Below are 23,708 nucleotides of genomic sequence, written 5' to 3'. Positions count from 1 at the left end.
CCCTCTTCTGTTCTCTCTCAGAATTCCCTTCATATTTGGATACACAGCACACAGTTTTCCCCCAGTCAGCCTCTTCTCCCCCTCCCCCCCATCCTGAACCTATGGGGGGTAAGTGCCCCATTTTCTCCCATGTCCTGGACCATTTGGCCCTTTGGAGGTCAATGGTAGTATATGAATATGGTGAATAAGTGAGTGATGGTGAGCTTGAACTGGTATGCTTGGGAACCCACACTCAAGGGCCCTGCTTACCTGGGCTGGATGCTTCTGTTTGGGGAAGACCAGAGCATAGGACAGGTGGAGGAGTCCTTGGGGTGGGGAAGAACCCTGAGGCAGGTTGGACCTGCTCTCAATTATTGATGCTGAGGCTGCTGCTGTCACCTGAGACCTGCAGTTCAAGTTACCAACCCCAGGGACAAGCTAGAGCTATTTCCTACCCTTTAGGAGCTCTCAAAGAACTAACAGAACTCCAGGGTCTTGATTTGAGGGGTAACATAGCTACTGGGTTTGGTGACCTTTCCTCCAACTCCTTGGTTCAGGACATGGGGTATGGTGTGAGCCAAGGTGACGGGAAGGTTGTAATTTACTCATAAATTCCAAATTCAAGTTTTTTCTAAGCAGGTGCCAAGGCTTGGGTCACAAAGAAGAGTCAGACCCTGTCCCTGTGCCCTCTTCTACCTTTGGTAGAAGAGATGGACACAGGAACATAGAATACAATATAACGTGGTCACTAGAATGCATGCTCCATGAACACGGGTTTTGGCAGGCAGACCTGGTGGAGACATTGTGCCAGGCTACGTGTGCAAAGTCCAGGAAATCAATCAGGGAACTCCACATATTTCCCTGTGGCTGATGAGGCATTCCCCCAACCCCTGCTTCAAGACCCCAGGCCTGGAGTGAGTGTCAGGATCTGCAAGATCTTGAATGACAGATTTGAACTTGTGTTCAAAGTCCAAGAGGAGATGTGGGATGGTTCTAAGAAGAGCATTGATGGTAAGGTTTGCGTCAGATTACTATGATGCTGTCAAAAGGCAAGATTGAAGAAAAATGTCAGAGGGCAAGGAAATTAGTGAGGTGGCCTCCATCTCCACCAGGATTGAGCTTCTCTGTTTCGATATGTGGAAGTTTAAGGTCCGTTCTTCCAGTAAGTCTCATATTCCCAGTCTAGGTAGGGTACCACACCCTCTGTATGTCCACCAAGTTGGCGCCAGGCAACTCGGGGGTGGGTGTGTGTACCCACACTATGCGCTCCTGTAGCATATGACCTGGCCCCCATTCGCCCTCCAAGGCATTTAGGAGAGCATTTCATGACGGCATTTGGTATGAATTCATTCACTGGCCCTGAAAGGTAGCCTGGTGGCCACGCGATCACACAATACACCTCACACGATGGCCTCTAGCCGGGCAGTGAAGGTCTTCAGCTCAGACCCGGAAGAGGCTGAACTCATGTGATCCGCCCCCCCTCGCATCACGTGTCTCACGGCCTGTCACGCAGGGTGCGCCTTCCCATTGGTTGGCGAGGATCAGGCGGTGAGGGCGGGGCCGGAAGCCGAGGTTCCGGCGGCAGCGGCGGCAGCGAAGCAGCTTTGGGAAGGGGTAGGCGTGCGGGCGGTGGTTACTTGCTGGATGCAGACGTGCGTCATGTGACCGGAAGGGCTCCTGACGGACGCCGTCCCTCCTCGGCTTGGCCTGAGCGCCCGGCCCGACCCCCGCCATGGGGTGCTGCTATAGCAGCGAGAACGAGGACTCGGACCAGGTGCGGCCGCCGCGGGCGGGGCTCGGGATTGAGGGCTGAGACCCTGGGGCATGGGGCCCAGAGAAAAGCCTGCAGAATAAGGGGAGCCGGGTTGAGGGGCTCACTGAGTACGGAGGCCCGGAGGGAACAGATTACAGAGGCGACACCGGGCCGGGCTCCTAACCCTTTAAAAGCCCCAGTTCCCTCTGCATAGCCCCCGCGTTGCGGTGTGCGAGCAGCCGCTTATCACGCTCTCTCCCACCCCTTCCACCTCCCCCTGCCTTCGGACCTTTACAACTTCAAGGATTCTCAGCCTTAGGTCCCTGGGAAGCACTCCCTTCCCAGCTTCCCATGCCTTCTCTGTGCTTGTAGTAGCGGGCTTTGTGAATCCATTGTAGAGGTGGGTAAACTGAGGCCCTAAGTTAGGTTGTCTCCAGATGAAATCAGGAATCTGTATTCTCTCAGTCCCTGGGGTTGAAGAAGGAAGGTCACTACTGGTCTAGGGTCAGAGAAGGTCTCTGGAAGTTGGTGTCATTTGAGTTGGTCGGTGAAGGATGTAATAGATACAGTGAGGACATCCGGATGTGTGAGAAGTTGGGATGCAACAAATCGGGTTTACCTTTGACTGTACTGGAGCGGGGGAAGAGAGATGGGTTGAGGAGCTCAGTTTGGCTTGCCTTAGTGCAGTCCCTGCCTAGGGCCTGAGGGTTTCTCTAGCTAGAAGGGTGCTTGTCCTGGGTATTTGGCTGTAGATCCGATCCCTTTGCATAAATAATTAGGCTGGGGAGACCTGTACAGTTGTAAATTCTCCCTCTTTCTCTTGGTGCATTCTCACTTCTTGCAACAGTTTAATCCCTGCCTGCCTGACCTCCTTTGAGGAGGGGGAGACCTTTTTAAGGATTAAAGTCTCAGGTTGTTGGCCACTTGCCTTTTTGGTTGCCTCTTAAGCCTAGATTCTACATTTCAACACATAGAGACAAAAACAGTAAAACAGTAGAAAGGTTTTAGCAAGTAGAAATAGATGGTCACAGAAATAGATTATATCACTGGTACATGAGAAGTAGGTTTTTCCTCAGTGACTCATATGGACCTATTTTGGATTAAGGACTTAAATGTGGGAAAATGTCATTTGTATAGGAGGTATGGGTGACCCCTGGACCTTATTAATTCTGTAAATACCCAGTGAACACATACTCATTTTTTATTCTTTGTGTTTGGCATGCCTCATGGCCAACACCTCAGACTTCACCCCAGCTTGTTAGAAATAGGAGACAATATTCCTGCCTATTGGGAAAGCTGTAGCATAATGGGAAATTGGCCCTTAAAGCATAACAGGGACTCTTGCAGGGAATGAGACTCTTGCTTTATGAGGAAGGATACTAGCTTCTCGCTGGAATTGCTGGGCTTGCTGCTCTCCTGAGAATCTCCACCTTCCCCTTGATGGGCTTTCACTTCTGTTTCTAACCCCCAGAGATGGTGCTTGATCAGTCCTGGGTGATTTGAGGCTTCACGTGGCAAAGGTCTACTTACCTGGTCTATAAGCCATAACCAGCCACTATCCCAGAGTCCCTCTTTCAGCTCTTGGGCAGGCTCCTCTCCCACTTTCATATCTTCCCCTTTGTTATAATAATAAAAAGGAAATATACAACACATTACAGTTTTCAAAGGCCTTTTACAGATAGCTCACTTGACTCCAGCCAAACATATGTCATATAGGTACCAGGAATGTCTATTTAAAGATAAATAAAAGTTCAGAGAGGCTGTGATTTGGCCAAGGTTACAAAGCTGAAAAGTGCCACAGCCAAGATGTGTTGATGCTAAGTCATGTCTGTATCCATTGGGCCAAGCTGTCTCTTCAAGCTGTGCCCACAGACCGGGTGGCTAGTCACAGGCAGGCCATTTATGTGTCTGCATTAGGGTAGACAGTGAAACTCTTGACTTCCAGGTTGACATTGACTCAGCGACAAACCTTGGTGTGAAAAAACCTCCTCCATGCTCCACTCACCTTCTTGGGAGTGGGGTGATGTTATCTGTCCACTCTGATGTGGTAGCATGACTTCTTCCAGGAGTCTAGGTCTCAGGAAAACAGCCTTGTTCTTGCAGAAGCCCTGATAGGGGAGAAACTGTCCTGTCCTGCAGCAGGATCTGTCTGAAGTGGGGCTGGGGGATGCACATACAGGAAGCAAACTTGGGCTTCATTATGGAGCCAGCTTTCCTTAGAGATAGTTTAGTCTTTGGCAAGAATTTTGTCTTTCTAGCCTTTTAATACTTAGCCTGTGTTTTAGGGAGGACAGGAGGTGTCTAGGAGTTGGGAGTTTATAGGGCAGAAGCCCACAGCTTCTGTCTCCTGTTGGGAACTGAGGACACGGACAACGGAGACTTGAGACTTGAGACTCGAAGAAGAGTACTGTAAAAAGGCTGGGCCTGCCTAGGGCGGGGCAGGCGGGGTAGGAGGAAGTAGCCCTCTGTAAGGAGAATTGTGGAGTTGTGGGCAGGGAAGCTGGGAGCCTGCAAGTGTGAAAAGTCTCCGGTAGGAACTGAGATAGGCATGAAATGGAGCATTGGGGAGCCTGGTGGTCTGGCACTGAGGGCAGGTGAGTCAGCCTTAGCCAGGATGGGCCCCTTGTCCTTGGCTTTGTACTGGATACCCTTGTTCTTTATGACTTAGATAGATATCCAGCACATCTGCTTATCCAATTTGCAGCTGACACAAAGCCAGCAGGGATTTGCAGCTGATGGGTTCAAGGCAGGGGTGAGTTCAGAAAGATTGCTGTAGATTAGAACAAGGGACTAAAACAGGATGAGGAGAAATACACATAGAATTATATAGGACCGGGGAGACTTGGTTTGGCCCCAGGTCAGTTCTGGGGGTTGTGAGGATCAGCATAGGCTCACAGGAATAGGGCTGCTGAAAATTAATGAAGCTCCATTCACAAGGGCTTGGCAAGGGAGGGAACAACTCCACTGTTCAGTCAGGATACAGCAGGTGCACTGAGTTTGGTTCTGGGAGTCCCACACAAAGAGAGCATTGGAGGAGAGGAGAGTGGACACCTGAGAGCAGAAGGGACACGCCCTCAAAAAGGGACACTTGGACTGTAGGACCCAGAGCCTAGGGCTGTAACTCCTGTCCTGAGATAATATGAGGAATGGCCATTGAGAGGTTGGACTTGCTTGCCCTTGGGGGTCTGGGGCCCTGTCTGTCCTCAGGACCTCTCCATCCTGGGAGCAGACACCCTTGCTGTGGAGGGTCTGGTCCTAGGGATCAGGAGGGCCATTCTTGGACTCTTGCATCAGTTTCTCTTCAGCCCCACTGTTTTGATATTTTCCACCCCCTCTGTGTTTGCATTTTTCAAATACTTATTTCATTTTATTTATTAAAAAAAATTTTTTAATGGAGGTACTGGGAATTGAACCCAGGACCTCATGCATGCTAAGCACCTGCTCTACCACTGAGCTATACCCCCACCCCTATGGTATTTTACACCTCCTCTGGCTTCTAGCCTCTAATATCCTTTCTTCACTGAGTGCTGGGCTGTTTTCTGAAGCTCCAGGGCTGTTACTGAATACCTGCTCTGTGTCTCTGTCCATCATGTTAGGGCCTCTAGGACTGTTTGGTTCCAGTTCATCCTAGATGACCAACTTGTCTCAGCTCCCAAGGGCAGTCAGGAACTGAATCGTAGATCTGGCACTCCATAGTTGGGCACTTGGGATATTCCCTGTAAAAATATTTTTGGTCCTTAAAGGTCAGAGCTGGGCTGAGAGGAGAGCCCAATAAAAGGTAGGTTGGACTAAGGGTCTCGGGGCTGACTTCTTCCCCATGGCCTCTCCTAGGACCGAGAGGAGCGGAAACTGCTGCTGGACCCTAGCAGCCCCCCAACCAAAGCCCTCAATGGAGCCGAGCCCAACTACCACAGCCTGCCTTCCGCTCGCACAGATGAGCAGGCACTGCTCTCCTCTATCCTCGCCAAGACAGCCAGGTGGGCATCACAGGACCAGGCCTAGGGCAGAACTCCTTCATCCATGTTAAAGGCTGGGATAAGCAAGCCAGGCCCAGGACATGGGGGATGAGATAAGTTCTGTGGGGAGAGGTGCCTCTGGGTGCAGCCCTGCTCCAGTGGGCAGGCAAGGACACTGGTGTCGGATTGCTCTGGAGTTGGCACCTGGCAGGGAATCTTGTTTGTCCCTCTTGGAAGCACCTGTCATGTCCTCTCTGCCTCCTCTCCCCAAAGCAACATCATCGACGTGTCTGCTGCAGACTCCCAGGGCATGGAGCAGCATGAGTACATGGACCGGGCAAGGCAGTACAGGTGAGCACCTGGCCAGCTTGGATTCCTCAGGCTCCTTGGGCTCCTCCCTTCCCCTCCTCGCGATCCAGCTTTGGAGCCTGGGCCCCAGTCCAGGCTCCTCGTTTGGGTGCGGCTCAGGAGAGTGGCCACAGATCATTCCGGCGCCTCCGTAAATATTCATGTCTACCCAGTTTGCCCTGTGACACTCAAGGGTGTGTAGACCAAGGGAGGTGGGCCCCAAACTAAGGCCCCTGTCACCTGCCTCTCTGGTCTGAGGGAGTGAGGCTTGCCTGGGCTGGCTGGGCCGACTGTGGCCTGACTGCTTGTCCCCCGCTTCCCCGTCTCCCTCTTGGCCAGCACTCGCCTCGCTGTGCTGAGCAGCAGCCTGACCCATTGGAAGAAGCTGCCGCCGCTGCCATCTCTCACCAGCCAGCCCCACCAGGTGTTGGCCAGCGAACCTGTCCCCTTCTCCGACTTGCAGCAGGTGAGCCACCCCTCGCCCTGTGCCTGCCTGCCCTGCCCAGGGTGCAGCAGAGGGTTCACCTTCTCTGCCACAGAGGAGATAGGGAGCCTGGTAGCTCGGGGACCCTGCTTGCTCCCACCTCTTACTTTTTATCTCCTCCTCATTTCCTTTTTTCAGCCTTCATTCTTTTTCTACCCTTTGTTCTTTCCTTCTGTCTTTCCTGTCCCTGCCTTTGTCTTTGGCTTCCCAGCCTCTGTCATTCCCTCCTCTCTGGCCCTACAATCTCCCTGCCCTGATTCCGGATCTCCCTTCTCACCTATCTCTCTGTTCCTCTCTCCCCGCCCTGTCCCTCTGTCTCAGGTCTCCAGGATAGCTGCTTATGCCTACAGTGCACTTTCTCAGATCCGTGTGGACGCGAAAGAGGAGCTGGTTGTACAGTTTGGGATCCCGTGAAGAGAGGGGGTCCCTGGACAGCTCTTCTTCTCCTCTCTTCACCCCGTCTCTACCCTGCCCACCCTGGCCCCCAGCCTCACTGCGGCTTATACAGTACCCTAACCTGCTACTAATCACCGAAGAACATGGAGGAGGAGAAGAGAGGCTAGAAGCCTGAGCAAGTGAGGATGGAGCAAGGGAGGGTAGAACCATTTGGGACTGGCATTCAACGCCCTGGCCAGGGGTGGAGTTGGGGCGGAAGGGACAGGGCCTGGTAGGTCTTCATCGTCACTGAGAAGGTGGAGGTGCCGGTGCCAGGGTGATCACTCGGGGGCCCTTGGGGGCCCCCTGCCCACCCTTTCTTGGCCTCACTCCTGTCCCCCCTCCCTGACTTGGTGCTCACATGCACCTCATGAGGGCTTGTGACCAGGGTCTGACGAGCTTGAATTTGAATGAATTGAGTTTGTATTTCTAGCACCCTGGGTTTTTACATTTTTGGGGTTTTTGGTTTTGTTTTGGTTTGTCATGCTTGATAAAGGAAGTGTATCCATCTGTGTGCTGGTTCCAGCCCCTCTGTCCTGCCCACCACCCTACTACATACTTCTGGCTACTCAAGTCCGTGAGCAGTGAGGTGGACGAGGGGGAGGGCGTGTCTTCTAGGGGTACTAAAAGGAATCCAAGAGATAGGGGCTCAGACTCTCAGGTCTTAGCTGAGACTTGGCCTGGGCTAACCTCAGATTGGATGATAAGAGTGCACTTATCCTTCCTTCAATGATGGGGACAGTGTCAAAGCTGAATGGACTTGAATCTGAGGCAGCTGTCACTGTTGGGGGCCGTGTCTCAGGCTCAGTGGAATTACCGGGAAGCCCATTGAGGGGGTGGAGGTAGGCAGGCAGATCAGGAGCACCTGGTACGGAGTTAGCAAACACAGTTTCAAGAAGAAGATCCTGTTTATCAAATGAAATCTTAAGCAGAATCACAACATGTAAAACATGAGAGTTGAAACTACTCTGACTTGATTGAAGTTGGGGGCCAGAGCTCCCAGCCCATCTTCTTGGCCTCCTGTCATGGAGGCCTCTGAGGCATCTCCACAGAACCTTGGTGCTCCTGAAGCCACTCTGACCCCAGGATATCTGAGCTGAAGAGTAAAAAAGGCCCAGCGAGTTTAGGTAAGTTTCCCAAGGCCAAGCAGTGAGCCTAGGTCTCCTGTGTCTCAAGCCAGCAGGCCGTTCCCTCCACTGCCTCCTGGTTTCAGTGAAGTAAGACCAGAGCTACTGGCAGTTGCCTGAGTTGGATGGGCATCTTTACATGGTACAAGGGACTTCTCATCTGCTGAACAGCTCAAATCATTTATTGTCAAACCAAACTGACCATCTTCGGGCCTTTAGGACTGCTGGGGTCCTGGGAGCCTCAGGATACGTTGTGCTTGACCTGGACCTTCTTGGGTTTGATGTTCATGCGTTTCCACACTTCAGCTGTTGTGCGGTCTGCTTTGGTGACCCCACTGAAGTCGAACGTGGTGATACGGGGCAGGGTGCACAGCACATACTGCCTGTGGGGAAGACTTGGGCTGGGGGCCAGTCCCTCTACTACAACCCCTATTCCCCTCCACCAGTTACTGCTCTCTTCCCTGACTGCAAGGAATGGAAGGACTTGAGCAGAGTTTGGTGGAGACTGAGTTTACCCTGACTGACAGCAAGAAATGCCTAAAGCTCTCTGCTCGCTCCCCTGTTCCAAGCATAGCGGAAGGACATGTTGCATTTCTTGTCTCCCTTCCTCCTTTCCTTCAGGGGAACCCAGCTGGAGCCTGCCTCCAGGGTAGGGCACTTACCTGTACCCCTTCTCTTCCTCTATGGGGTTCCCATGGAGTGTCAGGCTCCGGAGCCGAGGGAGGACAGCCAGCTTGTTCACCTCTCCAAGGTGCTGGATGCTGTTGCCATGGAGATAGAGGACACTGAGGTTGAAGAAAGTTGTCAGGATCTGTTGGGGAAAGAAACCAAAAGCTAGACTGGACAGAGCCCTGTATCTAAGCTCAAGACTGACTTGTGGGCAGAGAAGGAAGAGTTTGGGGGACAACTTCTCTTCCCCCCACCCCAGCCAGACTGGATTGACTGCAGCCTACCTGCATTTACCTTTGAAGGGGTATAGGGGCACCACACTGACACAGAGCTGTGATTTGAGGGGCAGGAGATATGGGCCTGGGTCCTAGCATTGCCTCTGACTTGCCAGAAGCCGGGGCTCTTCTGCCTCTCCTCTGAGCCTTAGCTGCCCCTTCACTGAAGACCTTTCCTGCCTAGGTGATCTAAGATACCATCACAGCAGTGGACACAGCATCATGCTAGGTACGTAAGAACTTTTAATATAGTAGTTTAATTAAGGTCCAGGCACCTGGGGAACAATTTCTAAGTCATACTCTAGCTCCTTTCCCTTCTAACACTGATCTTGGACAAAAGGGGGCCAGTTTTGTTTCTTCTTAAAACTTGAGTCTGAGTTCATGGAAAGTAAATGCTGTATTTTTAGTACCTACCTCTATAAAGGAACATGGCACAAAGCAGTAGGTGCCTCATGAGAGCTACAATTTTATCTCAGCTTCCTATTGCAGGTTGCTTTTCATACAGTCTCATTTAATCCTCACAAAACCTTTATAATGCTTACATTTTGTCCCCATTTTTCAGACAGGGAGGCCGAGGTTTTGAAAAGTTAGGTAGCTTGCCCAAGGGTCAGTAAGAGGCAAATCAAGGACTTGAACCTCTATGTGTCTGAGCCCATGGTCGAGTGCTTTGCACGGCACCATGCTGCCTCACTACTGCCTTGATAACGTGGGAGGTGGAGAGACTGGGAGGCTGGACGAGGTGGCTTCAGGCCCACCCTGACTGGACTCACAGGGTCAATGCAAGTCAAGTCGTTGAAGGACAGGTCGATCCAGGCCAGGTTCTCCGGATGCTCCAACAGCTGTGAAACCACATGGTTGAAGTCTCTCAGGTCATTGAGGACATTATTATTCAGCCACAGGGACTGGGTCATTGGCTTCCCCGATTTTGAGTGCCTTAGTGGTCGTAGCCCTGTCCTTGGCTCCTCGCTTAACAGATCTGTGGGGACAAAGTGAGGTATGTCATCGTAGCTTTTCTGGCTCTGGAGGGTGGGAAGGGACAGCTGGGAGGATTTGCAGCCTAAGCTGGAGCTGGAGGAGCTGGCAGGGCTGTCACCCCATGCTTGTGTCTAGTGAGACTCTATCCACTCAGCTGAGGGCCCTGTTCCACAGGCCCTGGCAGCCAGTGAGCTTGGATTAGGGGCCAGATACTGTCCATCTTAAACTCTTGGTTTGGGTCACATGTTCCTTAAATGTCTACTGTATCTTGGGTCGTCTGTATACTGTTGTGTGGGGGGAATTTTATAGATGAGGAAACTAAGAACTAGAGGTGTTGGGCTTGAACCAATTTTTTTTTTAAGCAAGATATTGATAGCACAAAATCCAGAATTATTCACTGATAGAGCCCATAGAACTCACTCAGTGTAACCCACTCTTTTATTAATACTGAGCAACTACTATGTGCCGGATACTGGATATACAATGGTGAACAACATGAGAGATGGTCTGTACCAAGCTCTGTATGCATAATAGAAATGGAGCAGATGTTTATGCCTTGGAGGAGCTCATCTGGCGAAATGGAAACAAATGGTCAGTAGAGGATGACTGATGTTATTCAAGTTGTGGAAGCATGGAAGGGGGGCTCCTAACTCAGGCTGGGAGCTCAGCGTAGTTTCCTAGGGAAGGTGAAACCTGAACTGGATATCTCAGTGGATTAGGAAATGTGAGTCAGGCAAGGAAGGGTGGAAAGGGTGAGAAGAGCATGAGCAAAGGCACAGGCTGAGTATCTTAGACTTTATCCTGTAGGTGATGGGAAGCCACTGGAGGGTTGAAAGCAAAGGAGATGATTCAGATCTTTCATTTCAGAAAGACCACTCTGAAGCTTTAGCGTGGAGTATGGATTTTAGGGAGTGGGTGGGACTGGAAAACAAATTTGGCCCTTTCGCTCATCCAGGCAAGGATGAGAGGGATATACAATCAGCATAACTTGATGGTTGACTGGATGTAAGGGTAGAATAACATTCAAGAGTGTTGCCCAGTTTCTTGGTGACTGAGTGGATACCAGTTCTATGAACTGATACGGGATTAAGAAAAGGAGAAACACGGTTGGGAAGGTGATGAGTTCAGGCTTGGCCTTGGTGTGTCTGAGGTTCCTATAGTACAAGAAAGTGGAGAAGCCAAGTTAGCAGTTGGATATGAAGATCTGAAGCTCAGGAGACACAGACTTGAGAAGCATTAGCATAGAGTGTACACATGTTAGAGAAACAGGAGATTGCTCAAGGAGAGTGAGGGTACAGAGGAGGGAGGAGGAGAAAGGGGAGGGTCCATTAAAGAAGTTAAAGAATAACCAGGGCAGGATGGGAAGAACCAGAGGATAGTTTTAAAGATGCTCAGGGAGTCCATAGTTGATAGGGGTGAGTTTCAGGGAGATGAGCTGAAAAGTAATTCTGGCAACTCAGAAGTTCCTGGTGACCCTGGTGAGGGCTATTTCAATGAAATGGCAAGGGCCTGGGGACAGCAGCTAGCATGGAGTGAGTTCAAAAGTGAATGGAAGGTAAGCAGGTAGTGTGGATAATGGCCTCATAAAGTTTGGTTGAGGAGGAGGATAGGAAATAGAGCAATGTCAGAACCTATCTTCATGGACCCCTGCCCTTCTTTTTTTGACAGATAAGATCCAGGGAGAGGCTAGGCCCTGCTCAGGCTCACAGTCTGTCAGTGACAGACCCAGAACCACACACCAGCTCTGGTTGAAGTGACTATATTTTTCCAATTGCCCCTATGCCTTTGGTTACTTGTCTAAAGCTGCCTCTGGGGAAGGAAGTACTTAGCATCTGCTGAACTGGGCAGGTCATCTTCACCCTCCCCTTAGCTCTTACTGGACCCACTTTTCTATTCCCATCCAACTTGATCTTCTTCTCAGCTGCAGGTCAGGCAGCATCCACCAGATGGCTCTCTTAGTCCTGGAGTGAGCAGAACTCACAATTGGGGCTGGAGGGTGGGGGAAGATGGCAGGAGGGTACTGGAGCAGAGTACCCCACTCATGAATAAAGTCCTAATCCTGACCCCCAACCTCACACCTGACTGTGAAGCCTAAAATGAAATAACAAAGATGAATAAAAGTTAAGATCCAAATAAGCCCACATATGGACGAGCATCCAGCCTGATGAGGCAGCAGCCTGGGGGATTGGCTCAGTGGGAGCCACTGGTGGGATGAGCCTAAAACTTGAGGCTGTGTGGGGCTCCTGCTACCTAGGGTGGATTAAGGGTGTCCAGGCTGCTACAGGTTACTGTTCTCCTTGGCTCCTCCAGGGCCCTGCGCTGCCTGAGGATCAGTTGAAGCTGCCCTGTTTAGAGCAGGTCAAGGCAGGTCTGGAAACTCGACCACAAATATGAACACTCAGAGAACTGGGGGTTTTCTAGCTTCAGGGAGAGCTGGGGAACACCTGATTCTGTTGTCAATCTCTGAAGAGTACCATGCTACTTTTCCCACGTGTCTCCAGAGGGCAGGAGTTAGTTTGATATGAACTATCTTGTGTCATTCCTCACCTCGTAATGGAAGGGGTTGGTAGGTGTTTTGCGGTATGGGACTCCCTTACCTGTAGGTTTGTGAGCAGAAGTTAGAGGACTATGGGCTGGAGGTAGATTGGATGTCTTCTAAAGTCACTGCCATTTCAGATTCTATGATCCATATATTGATTAATCTAGCAAATAGTATACCAAGTACCCCCAAACTCCACCCTGTCTTCTAACCCCAATTTTAAGTAAGTGCTCCATGTGCTCTGGGGTACCTGAGGGGACTGGCCTTTTGGGGCTTAGATGTGTCTCTCCCTCTCCCCTCAGCAAGGAGCACCACGCCTGACATCTATGTACAAATGGAGAGAGAAGTGTTTAATATTGGTAGGTGCTCAATAGTAACTATTGAGTGAAAGACAGGGCATCTGTACAGATTGTTTTGTGTTGTGAAGTTGGCCTTGGTCATAACAGCTTGTCTCATTCTGAGGACACCATAGAGGTCAAAGCTACATCTCCCCACTCAGAGCTGAGAATTCCCAGGGTATGTGGGAGCCCTACTTCCCTTCTTCTCTGTCACCTTAGCTATCTTGTACCTGGCCATTATTGCAGCTAAAAACCTGTGAAACATGGACTATCAGAAGTGCTGTGTATAATAAATAAAGGTCACGGTAGGTGGCTGTGTGCTCATGAAAGAACAAACGTGAATTACTGTTGTGGCTGATGCCAGCCCAAGTAGTAAGTACCCTGAACCCAAATCCAAGTAGTATCCAGTACCTTTGAAAACTACTCGCCTGCTTCCTGAACTTAAAGGTGGCCACTGACTGCCCAAGAGAGAAGACCAAAGCCAGATAATGGTTCCAGGATTTGTTGATGCCGCCGTGTTCTGTGAGGGCAGATGTACTGATGCGTTTATGAGAGACCAGATAAAAAAGCCAGGGACATGGCTGGGAAGCAGCATACTCCCTTGAGAATATGATATTGCTGAGAGCTTCCCTCTGTCCTCACCTGAGCGGTACTAGCTGCCCATTTACAAACACCTTGAATGATAAAATGGGCATGGGCACAGGCAGTGCTGGAACCTGCAGTAAGTGTGGGCGATAATGAATAAACCTGGATATGACTGGAATGAATATAAAATTTGTCAATAAATATTTAAATTGGAAACATGCCAGTCTGTGAGCAACAAGACCCTGCATATTTTACCAGTGATCAGAACAGCCTTGTGTCCTCAGAGAAGAGAAGGTACTGCCAGTTGGTTGGGACTCTATATAGTGGCCTGTGTTTTCCTTTCATTAGTCTCTTCTCTCCAGGTAAAAAAAATGGAGAATAAAATTTTCTTCCACCTGACTTTCCTGCTGTAGCCTGGCTGCTTTTGAAGGTCATTAGTTACCCTGAGAGCCCCTTGGTTCCTTTCAGATTTGCTGCTAGTTTTTAAAAATGCCAAACCCTTCCACTTCCACCACCTCACCCACTACTCCTCCCTATAATGACAACAAAAATCTGTGAGTGTATGGGAAGAATCTCTTTAGGCTTTAGTATAACATTGATTTCTCTCTAGGGACCACACCCAGCCTGCTGCCATGGTGAGTGGAGTGTTGTGCTCTGTAGGCTGACCTTGGGTCACATGGATGCTTCGGAAGGAGTAGTCAAGTGGGGGCTCTTGCACTGAAGTGTTCATATAGTTGCATTTGTTCATAGCTCAGGCCATCATTTCTCAGGTGTAAGCATGGGCCCTGGGAATCCGGGTTCAGCCTGGGAGGACAGAGAAGGACTGGTGTTCCAGGTACAAGGGGCATCGGCCCTCACATTTCCCCATAGCTCTCCCAACCCTGCTTTCTCTATTGCTTGCCTGGATTTCTCCTTTAAGATACTAATCATGATTCCTGGCATTTGTAGGGCACTTCCTACCTCCCCAAGCACCTTCACATCCCTTAGACCTCATGAGTAGTTATAACACCAATTTCTACTTTCCAGAAGAAGAATCTGAGACCTCAGGGTGAAAGCACTTTGCCCAAAGGTAAGCCAGTGAGTCAGTTGTGGACTGCAATCATAGTCTCCTGAATCCTACTCTGAGGTCCTTTCTGCTGCTCCACAGTAGTTACCATGGAGGCTGTCTTGATACCTAGCCTCTGGTGACATCAACTAGGCTATTCTTTTGCTTAACAAACCCCCGAAAGCCTGCACTGGATCTGGATCTGACAGCCCTTTGCAGTCTGACCTAGATGGGGATTTGCTATCTTCTTTGCTCACCTTGTCTGTTGGCTCCATTATCTTTCCATCCAAAGACCCTACTTTAAGCTACATCCTGAATGTAGTCATAAATATATAAATGCACATACACATAAAACCAGTCTACCTCACTCTCACTCACCTGTCACTGATGCCTGAAACTCCACCATTAGGGATTCATTCCTTTGAGTTCAGGGATTTTTCCCTGTTAAAATGGAAATACCCCCTGAGAGGGGTGAACACAGTGTTATCAGTCATTTACAGTGTGGTGTGAATTGTCTTATCAGATCCTTTCCAATTTGTTAGCACAAGTAAAGCTGAGAATTTCTCAAGACACTGGGCAGAACCATGAGAACACCATTCACCTGGGAAGAGAGCTGACAGTAGTTGAGGGGTTTTGCATGTGACACAAACAAAAGACAGACTGACAAGTACATGTCCCAGTCAACTTCCCCTTCTCACTCCAACCACTGCTGTCACCTATACATTTACCACTTCACTTCCTTTCCAAAAGGATTTGAGGTAGTTTACAGTATAACACACTGATAAAACAGGATGATTTGTAGATCAGCTGTCCAACAGAAATACAATGAACGTCACAAAAAGACACATGTATAATTTTTTCCACATATGTAACTTAAAATTTTCTATAAGTCAAAAAAAAGGTGAAGTTAAGTTTAATAATACATTTTATTTTGTCCAATATATCCAAAATATCATTTAACTGATAATTTGATTAAAAATTGAGATACTTTACACTCTTAGCACATCCCTATTGGGACAAACTACCTGTCAAGTGCTTGATAGCCACATGTGACCAGAGGCTACAATACTAGAAGGTACAGATAAAGAAAATGAAAACATGGAAGAGAAAGATTAGAAGCCAGAATAAAGGAAAAGAGAGAGATAATAGGGAGTTAGGAAACTAAGACTATTATTCCTGAAATTCCTGACAGCCAAAGCAAAAGGGGAAACCTTAGGGTATGTGGTTCTTGTCACTTGATTCAAAGAAATGAATAGTTTGTATACAGAGATAATGAAATGTACAAATGTTCTTAAAATGGAATTTCTCTTAGAAACCATGGACCTGATAGCTTGTTAATTCAGCCTAAGCTTAATATAGTTCAAGTAAATTCCTTTTTTGGTGATTTGACATATGCAGGGATAGAGTTTAACAGGTTTAGGGCAATGGAAAGTGACTGTCTTCCTCTCAAAAATCAGCAGTCTCAAATGAGCTTTGGGGAAGCGCTGGCTTGAGTCACTTCACAGCTGAATCCTGAAAAGTGTGGACTGGCCTGCTGGACATGGGTTGTTGACTGAGGAGACCTGAGTCTGGATATCGAATCCATAGACACAACAAAGAACATGTTATTCTTTTGTAGAAATAGGCGAAGCTGGCTTGTGTTTTCACCTAGAACCGTTCCACTGGAGCACCCATAAGAGGTTTGATGCCTTCGAGCAGGACTGGATACTTTCTAAAATTGAGTCCTGGATTAGGACCCCAGAGTTCTGCAATACTGAATTTTAGCTTAAAATGTGTAAGGGCAGATTTTTACTGTTAGTCTCCTTGACCATCAGTGTAGTTCCTAAGAACTTCTGATTTTATGTGTAGCACCAGCACCTGATGCATTTTTCTGGATGAGCTAGTATTAAAAATGGAGTCCCAAATAGATGGATAAATTTGCCCATTGGAAAGGGTTAGAGTCTTCTCCATTTAAACAGTAGCTCAGGCTGAGCTAGTGTTGTGTCTTATTCATCATCTAACACAGAACCTGGCTTACAAAAGGCACTCAGGAAATGTCTGTGGGAGGAATGAATGAGACACTGCCAAATACTCTGTTTTGGGAGTGTTGATGCTAAGCTGCTCTTTCTAACAATTGGCTCTGAGGTTCAGCTGTTTCAGTCCACACCTCATTCACAGTAAGATATCTTCAGACATTTGTTGAGTGCTTGCTGCCCTGTGCCTGACTGGAAGGAATGAAGCCAAGATACAAATAATAGAACCATGTCTGTCATGAGAACAGAAAAGCCTGCTGGGTTTCTACTGATTATGGAAGACCGGCCTGCATCCAGTTCTAAGAAACAGCTGCCTATTTAGTGAATACTCTCATGTTTCAATACTCAGCTCTAGTGTACCCTCTTTGATGGAGATTGTCCGGATAAAATTGATCATTGTGTCCTGTATTAGATTGATTCCCTTGATGAACCCTATCATGGTCTCCCTTTTATCTGTCTCTTTTAACTATAACTTTGTAGTCCCATCCACTGTGATGCAGGGTTCACCCATGTGACTTACTTTGGCCAACAGGATGCTGGTAAACATGAAGCAAACAGAAGCTTAGAGGACTTGCCCTCTTGCTCTTTGCCAGTGCCAAGAGAACATGGCTAGCCTGCTGGAGGGATATGAGAAATCTGTAGATGAGATATGTGAAAAGAGGGCCGGTGGTTCCAGGTGAGGCCATCGTAGTCTAGCCTATAACCAGCCTACCCTAAGTCAAAATCAGGAGAGTTACCCAACCCACAGGTGACTGCAAGCACATGACCAGTCAAGACCAGAAGAAACATGGCTGACTCAGAGGCTTGGAAGCAATAACAAATGCTTATTGTTTTAAGCCACCCTTTTTTTAGACTGTTATTACAGCAACAGCTGATACATGCTCCCAACTGTACTTTGAATAAAATTTCATCACAACTTATTTCCTCATCTGTAAAATGGAGACAAACCATATCTTGACAGCTGTGTGTCCTGCAGCAGGTATTCAATAAATTGAAGCAGTTACTTTCTGTACTCATTTATTTATAACCTATTTCCTGTTCCCTCCCTGTAAGTTTGAAGAGAGGAACAGAAGTCAGACTTCTTTCTCTCTTCCCACCATTCCCCTCCACTGAGCCTGAGTATTCTCTCAAGGCTTGATGGACAAATGGATAAACGGAAAAATGAAGGAATAAATGAATGATGTCTTAAAGGTGTCACATAGTGAGTCTGCCTGCTGGGGAGAACTGACAAAGCCTTGCGGTTGCCTTACTCACTCCAGTGGCTGTCTTTCTGGAGTCAGTCTTTCCCAACTGCTATTCTGCCTCAAGACCAGGAGCTTGTCAGATCCTAGTGCCTTCCTCATCTGTCCATTCATCACTGACTTGACAGGGTTAGGGGCTTACTTGCCTTGTTCTGGAATTTTTCTTTTATGAATTGGAAATTTTTTTTACTGATTTTTAAAAATTTTTTTAAAGTTAATGTAATAGCTGAATAAAGTCAAACATAGAGAAGTACATCAGGTAGAAACTGAAAGTGAATCTCCATCTCACTCTCCAAGAACACTCATGATTAACAACTTGGGAATTTAACTTCCTAGAAGACATGTATTATACAGTTACGTATATTTTAAAGTAAACACATGCTGTCTGTTCCTTTGCAAACCTATTTTTCTCTTTTCAAATTATTGTAGACTCTTACCCTTTTTAATAGCTGCAGAGAAGTCCACAGAATCTGTGTGTATGTTAACTTTACTTAATTTAACTTCAGTGACCCAATCCCAAGTTGATGATGGAAATTTGTTTTCAGTTTTTGGAAAGTACTAGCAATTGGAATTTGATTTGTTCATAGCCTATCCCTTCCTTCTTTCAGGTAAGTAGCAACATGATGGCTCAGGAAGCTTTGAGGAATAATCAGATGAGGAGATCTGACAGAGATTCAATGGCCTGGCCTAGAGAAGGTTTCTATTTATGGGCTACAGGTGGAGAACAAATCAAAGAATGTCATGAAAAGTCTGCCGCATAGTCTAATGTTTTCTGGAAGTTATATTCCCAGGTGCCAAAGGGAGGCCCCAAATTCAACCTGGCTCCTGCCTACCTCTCTACATCTATCTCCTAGCCTCATCTCCAATTCTGCACTCCAGCCAAATGCAACAACTCAGAGTAAGTTCCCTGCACCTGCTTCTGGGCTTCTCTGCTTGGCATACAGTTTCTTCTTCTGCCTTGCTAATTCTTAACGACTCTGCTCATGTTTCCCCTTCTCTGAGGAGCCTACCCTCATGCGTAAGTCTGAGTGTGGAACTTCTCTTCTGGACTCCCATAGCACCCTATATTTACCCTTGGTAGCACTCATAACACTAGGATTATCTCCTTACTAGCTGTGTGAACTAAACTCCACCATGGTAGGAGCCACGTTTTTCTCAGTTGTATCCGTACAGTGATGGCAGGTACTTAACAAATACGTTAAACATTGCAACAGTGAATAATACTATAAGGAGAGGGACATGAGGTTGCTATAATTGAGGGATCTGAGCTGGTCTGGGCAGTCAGGGGAGACATTCCTAGAGAAGGAATTGAGAGAAATCTGAAGGGTAAGTACAAAAAAAAGATGAACATTGCAGGAAGAAATAGCAGTTGCAAAGGCTCTGTGGGGAGTGGTTACTTGGAAATTTTGAAGACCTTGAAGAAGGCCATATAACCGGAGGGGAGAATGGGAGGGAAATGTATGGTCAGACTGGAGGTTGGAGAAGTGGGCAGGAGCCAAACTGAGATGTTGCTTGATGCTAAGGGCAACAGGAAGCCCAAGGTATATTTTTAAATGGGGCTGTTGTAGGGGAAGTGAACAATAGTAATTTGCATTTTGAAGGATAACTCTGGTTGTAGTATGCAAAATGGCTGAGAGGGAAGGCAGGAAGGATGTGATGATGGTGGTAGAACTAGAGAAGAGATACTTAGGAAGTAAAGCTGACAGGATTTTATGATGGATGGGAAATGGAAGAGGTATTAAAAATAACTTGGTTTTTGGCTTCTGTAGTGGTGGATAGAGGTGAGAACACTGGAAGAGATCCAGGCTTGAGACACAGAGATTATGAGTTGAGCTACAGACATGTTGAATTTGGGTGTCTTTGAGATATCCTGTCCAAGATGTAGCAGAGGCAATGGGTTATATATCTGGAGCCTAGAGATGAGGACTGGGCTGGGCTGGAGATAACGCACTTGTGTACATATGCATATAGGTGGTAAATGAAGTTGTGGATGGGAATACCGAAGAAGAGAATCTCGAGTGAGGTGGGAATTGGGCCTAGGACCAAGGCTGGGGGAGCTTTAAGACAGTAAGTGGACTGATCAGGGCCAGCTAGGAGCCAGCCAGAAGCTAGCTAATCATAGCAGCATCAGACATGGGTGCTGTATTAGCCAGACTGTTTATTTCCTACTTAGTTAAATCTGTTTAATCCCCATTCTCTTCAGTCTCTCTAGTTCCCTTTCCCCTAAACTTTCAAGGAAGGATTTAAAACTCATTCACACTGAACTGTAAATAACCCAATGTAGGCTATACAGGTTTCTTTTCTCTGGGGCAGTTTAACCTACTACTTTGAACAAGTCCTTAAGCTACAGAGGCTGTAGGCTCAAGCTAGTGACTTAGCTGGAAGTTGGCAAACTCGGGTCTAGTCTTAGCTGTTACTGACTTAGTGTGTGGCCTTCGGCAAGTCCCTGCCCCTCTCTGGGTTTCAGTTTTCCCATCTGTGAAATGGGGATAAATATCATTGCCTCACAAAGCTCAAAAGAGAAACTGGATGTGAAAGCACTGGGTAAATTACTAAATGTAACAGATCTGTCATGAAGACTATAAAAGGGAATAAGCTCTAACTGCAGAACTTTGAGAAGCGGACCACGGAGAAGGTGTAGGAAGGAGAAGAGGCAATTTAGGGGCTGGACCCCTAATGAGTGTGTGTGGGAAGATCCTGTTGACTTCCTGAAAAGGAGGCTCTACCCTGGGGTCTTCCTGCTTGGAAGGAACGGAGCAGTTCAAGCCCCAGAAAGTTTCTTACATCTCCAGGATTAGGGGCTGTGATTTACTCTAATCTTACTCTCATGTCTTGAAGAGGTTCTCAGTTGATCAGAGAAAAACCAACCCCAAGCCTCAGAGCTCTCCCGGGATGTGTCAGGGATTTGAGATAGTTTTAGGGGACCCCATGTTTGTGATGGGGGAGGTTCTTAAGCACCTCCAAATCTTAGGAGTATGTTATCTCAGCCTTCCCTCCCCTCCCCGCTCCAGTCTATTCCATATGGGTTTGTGTCCTGTTATCTGTGAAAAGTAGTAAGGGCGGGGGAGGAGTCTCAGGTCCCCGAGAAAGAAGTTCTTAAGTCTTTCTGTGTGTCCCTCCCCTCTCCATAAAGTTCTTGTCCCCTAGAGGTGGTTTCCTGTTTTCCTGCCCGACTCACCCGCAGTTGCTTCCCCTCCAGCCTCGGCGTCCCAGCTATCTTAGGGACAACTCCATGGTAACTACCTTTGCCACCACGTCTGGTTTGAGCGCTGGAGGCGCTGCCGCGATGCCTACCGGGAGCTGTAGCTCGTCAGGGACGGGGCCCCGAGGCCGCGGGCGATGCTGGGATTTGTAGTTGTCTTTGCCCTTAAGTCGAGGCCAGGGTCCGGAAGTTGTGGCACCCTTTGTCCCTTCCCAGAGGCCCTCACGACTTCCTTCTCCCGGTCTTCCAGCGTGCTTTTGCGTGCGACGCCCGCCGACAGGGGCCAATCGTAGGGCCGCGCGAGGGGGCGGGGCCATAGTTTAAACTAATTGTGCGCTCACAGCCCTGGCGCGAGCCCGCGACGAAGGCGATCCGGGGGAAGCGAGAGGTGGAGCCGGAGCGCGCGGCCAGGTAACCGGCGTGGGCCCGCTGCTGGAGTGCGGCCTGGGCGCCCCCAGGGATGCCGGGGCCTAAAGGGGATGCTGGAGAGGCGGGTGCGAGCGGAAGGCCTCCTTCGTAACCGAGGCTGACTGGGGAGAGTCTATGGAGGGTAAGGTTTGGAGAGGGCAGTTCCCGAGGGGGAGGTGCGGGGCCTGCTTAGGGGGAGGGTCTGTTTGGGGGCGTGTCTGTGGAACTGTTTGAGAGCGACGGAGAATGCCCCGAAAGGCTCTTGAAAGGCTTATCGCTGAGGGTTCCTGTGGTGGGAAGTCTTCGCCTGTTATTGTTAGTAATAGTGGAAATAGTAGTAGTAGACATTTTCTGAGCACCAGCTACGTTTCAGACACTGTTGCCACACCCTTTATGTGGGTCATCTTTTAAGTATGCCTAACCTTATTACATTTTATTGCAGGTGGGGAATCAGGTTTATGTTCAATTTGACCAGGGTTACATTGCTAGTGCGTGGTTAGCTATACTGGGGTTTTGTCGGTTGGGCCTAAATAGTTGGGGAGGGGCTGTGTTGAGGGTGTGCGTTTTCTTGGACGAGTCATTTTATTTATTCTGAGTCTCACTTTTCACATCTGATGTAAGCAACGAATTTGCCTGCCTTACCTACTTTCCTGGGGTTGTTGTGAGGGTCAAATCAGGTAAGATGTTTCTTGGTAGCATCTTGGAGAGTACAAATGACTAAGTGATGTGACTGTATGAAGGTTGTTGGTGGAAGAGAGCCCAGCTGTGTTGTTGCTGCCTCCTCTGGACTCCCTCTTTTCCTTATCCCCGAGGTAGTGCTTTTCATCTGCTGTTCAGTGTCTGCGTGTTTGTCTGCCCTACTAGATAGAGACAGTGTCTTTTGTCCCTGTATCCTGATGCCTGTGCAGGATATGAAATGTATCATGGCCATTAACATGCTTTTAAATGAATGTGCTTTCTTGGGCTTAAAGGGGATAGGATCGTGGCTTTCTCATTTTTATTTAGTGGCTTTTGAGCCTCTGAATAGTGCTGTCCTCTTACATGGAATGGCACCGCCTCCAGAAAATGTGGTAATACTTGCTTTAATCCATGTTTCCCTTTCTCTGGGGTCTGTTGCCTGGTCATGTGTTTCTAAAGCTCTGGATTGTCAAGTGTGGTGAGCAGAAACCTTTGATGGTAAGAGAATTGGGACTCTCTACCTTGTGGAGATCTTTACTGCCATGAGCATAATGGAGTCTCCTGGGAATGCTCTGATCAAGTAAGGCAACTTTCAGCCAGCAGGAATGAGTGTGTGTATTCCCTCCCTCTCTGTTCCTGTGTGGTATTTTCTCCGTCAGAGGAGGAAGCACATAACTTCTCTGTAAAAGCTACCAAAGTACTCTTTTCTTGGCTTAAGTTCAAGCAAATGATGACTAACTGTAAAACCTGAATCTTAATCTAAACCCCCAAACTAGAAGATCTTAACCAAAAGCTCATATAAGAAATATCTCTGTTTAGAATGCTCTTTTTTAAATTTATGGAATATGGGAGTGGGAAGAATGCCTTGAACTAAAACTTGAGTTCTAGAACTGTTAGGATGCGGGAAAGCCCTGCCGCAGATGGCTAAACAGAGCTGATCAGGGAATGTTTTGACAGCTGTGTCTAATTGATAAAACCTTTATGGTCAGTAGGTATGTTGGGGGTCATTTATTTCAGTCTCTTACCCAGTGTATACTAAACATATCAAAAGGTATTGTCCGGGCTCAAAAAGAGCACTTCCAAAAATGAGATCACCCGCAAAGGTAGTCGATCTCAATGTTGAAGAATTCTAATAATAATTGTCTTGTGCTGTCAGTGATTACTTCATTTTACCCATGTATGTTTACTGTTTGCTTTTTCACCATTGCATTTTATTCCTTTTGTGTCAAATAGAAGTATGTATCCTTCAGATGTTTTCTTAGTTTGGTTCTGTTAGTGGTAAGCATTCTTTGTTGGAAAATATCCTTATTTCCTTGTCAGTCTTGATTGATAGTTTAGCTGGGTACTAGGCCTCCAATTATTTTTTTCTCAGCACTTTGAAAATGTTATTTTACTGAAATTCTGGCTTTTTGTTGTTACTCTTAAGAACTACGATCACAATTTAACTATTATTTCCTTGTAGATAACCTGCCTTTTTCTCTGGTTTTTAAGATCCTCTTGTCATTTGTGTTCTGCAGTTTCATTACAGGGTGTGGATTTAATTTTATCCTACTGGGGGCTTATAGTGATTGCCTCAATTTGAGATTTCATCTTTCAATTTTGTAAGATTCCCAGTCATCATCTGTATTTAAAAAAAGAGTTTTTCCTTGTGGTTTCCAA

The 23,708-nt window shown here is 47.8% G+C and overlaps 3 protein-coding genes across 9 annotated transcripts in view; 2 read left to right on the top strand and 1 right to left on the bottom strand.

The window, feature by feature from the left end:
• The first annotated feature begins 1,555 nt into the window (after nucleotides 1-1,555).
• On the top strand, nucleotides 1,556-7,463 carry LAMTOR1 (late endosomal/lysosomal adaptor, MAPK and MTOR activator 1). Its single transcript, XM_010989054.3, has 5 exons — nucleotides 1,556-1,753; nucleotides 5,564-5,709; nucleotides 5,962-6,039; nucleotides 6,376-6,502; nucleotides 6,842-7,463. Exons 1-5 carry the CDS (start codon nucleotides 1,712-1,714, stop codon nucleotides 6,932-6,934), a joined length of 486 nt encoding a protein of 161 aa, XP_010987356.1. The 5' UTR covers nucleotides 1,556-1,711; the 3' UTR covers nucleotides 6,935-7,463.
• LRRC51 (leucine rich repeat containing 51) lies at nucleotides 3,385-21,094 on the bottom strand. 6 transcript variants are annotated; one of them, XM_031460258.2, is made up of 6 exons: nucleotides 20,940-21,094; nucleotides 14,887-14,970; nucleotides 14,130-14,267; nucleotides 9,797-10,002; nucleotides 8,745-8,893; nucleotides 3,385-5,448 (listed from the first exon to the last, which is right to left on the bottom strand). In XM_031460258.2, the coding sequence occupies exons 3-6, from the start codon at nucleotides 14,209-14,211 to the stop codon at nucleotides 5,355-5,357; spliced, it is 531 nt and encodes a 176-aa protein (XP_031316118.1). In that variant the 5' UTR covers nucleotides 14,212-14,267; nucleotides 14,887-14,970; nucleotides 20,940-21,094; the 3' UTR covers nucleotides 3,385-5,354. The 6 variants fall into 6 exon arrangements, with proteins under 6 accessions (XP_031316118.1, XP_010987374.1, XP_010987369.1 ...); XM_010989072.3 differs by lacking the exon at nucleotides 3,385-5,448 and adding an exon at nucleotides 7,845-8,051 and having other exon boundaries at nucleotides 20,940-21,087; XM_010989067.3 differs by lacking the exon at nucleotides 3,385-5,448 and adding an exon at nucleotides 8,244-8,465 and having other exon boundaries at nucleotides 20,940-21,090.
• A 203-nt stretch (nucleotides 21,095-21,297) lies between these two features.
• Nucleotides 21,298-23,708, top strand: part of NUMA1 (nuclear mitotic apparatus protein 1) — a 63,643-nt gene continuing 61,232 nt past the window's right edge. Inside the window, exon 1 of one of the 2 annotated variants that reach the window (XM_031460231.2) lies at nucleotides 21,298-21,374. The gene's annotated coding sequence lies outside the window, so the exon portion shown is untranslated. Of the gene's footprint in view, nucleotides 21,514-23,708 lie in introns of both variants that reach the window. The other variant, XM_064492655.1, reaches the window with a different exon arrangement.

This window comes from Camelus dromedarius, chromosome 12 (genome assembly GCF_036321535.1).
Source record: "Camelus dromedarius isolate mCamDro1 chromosome 12, mCamDro1.pat, whole genome shotgun sequence".
Classification (NCBI taxonomy): domain Eukaryota; kingdom Metazoa; phylum Chordata; class Mammalia; order Artiodactyla; family Camelidae; genus Camelus; species Camelus dromedarius.
The sequence above is the reverse complement of the archived record's forward strand: the minus strand, read 5'-3'. Positions and strand labels throughout refer to the sequence as shown.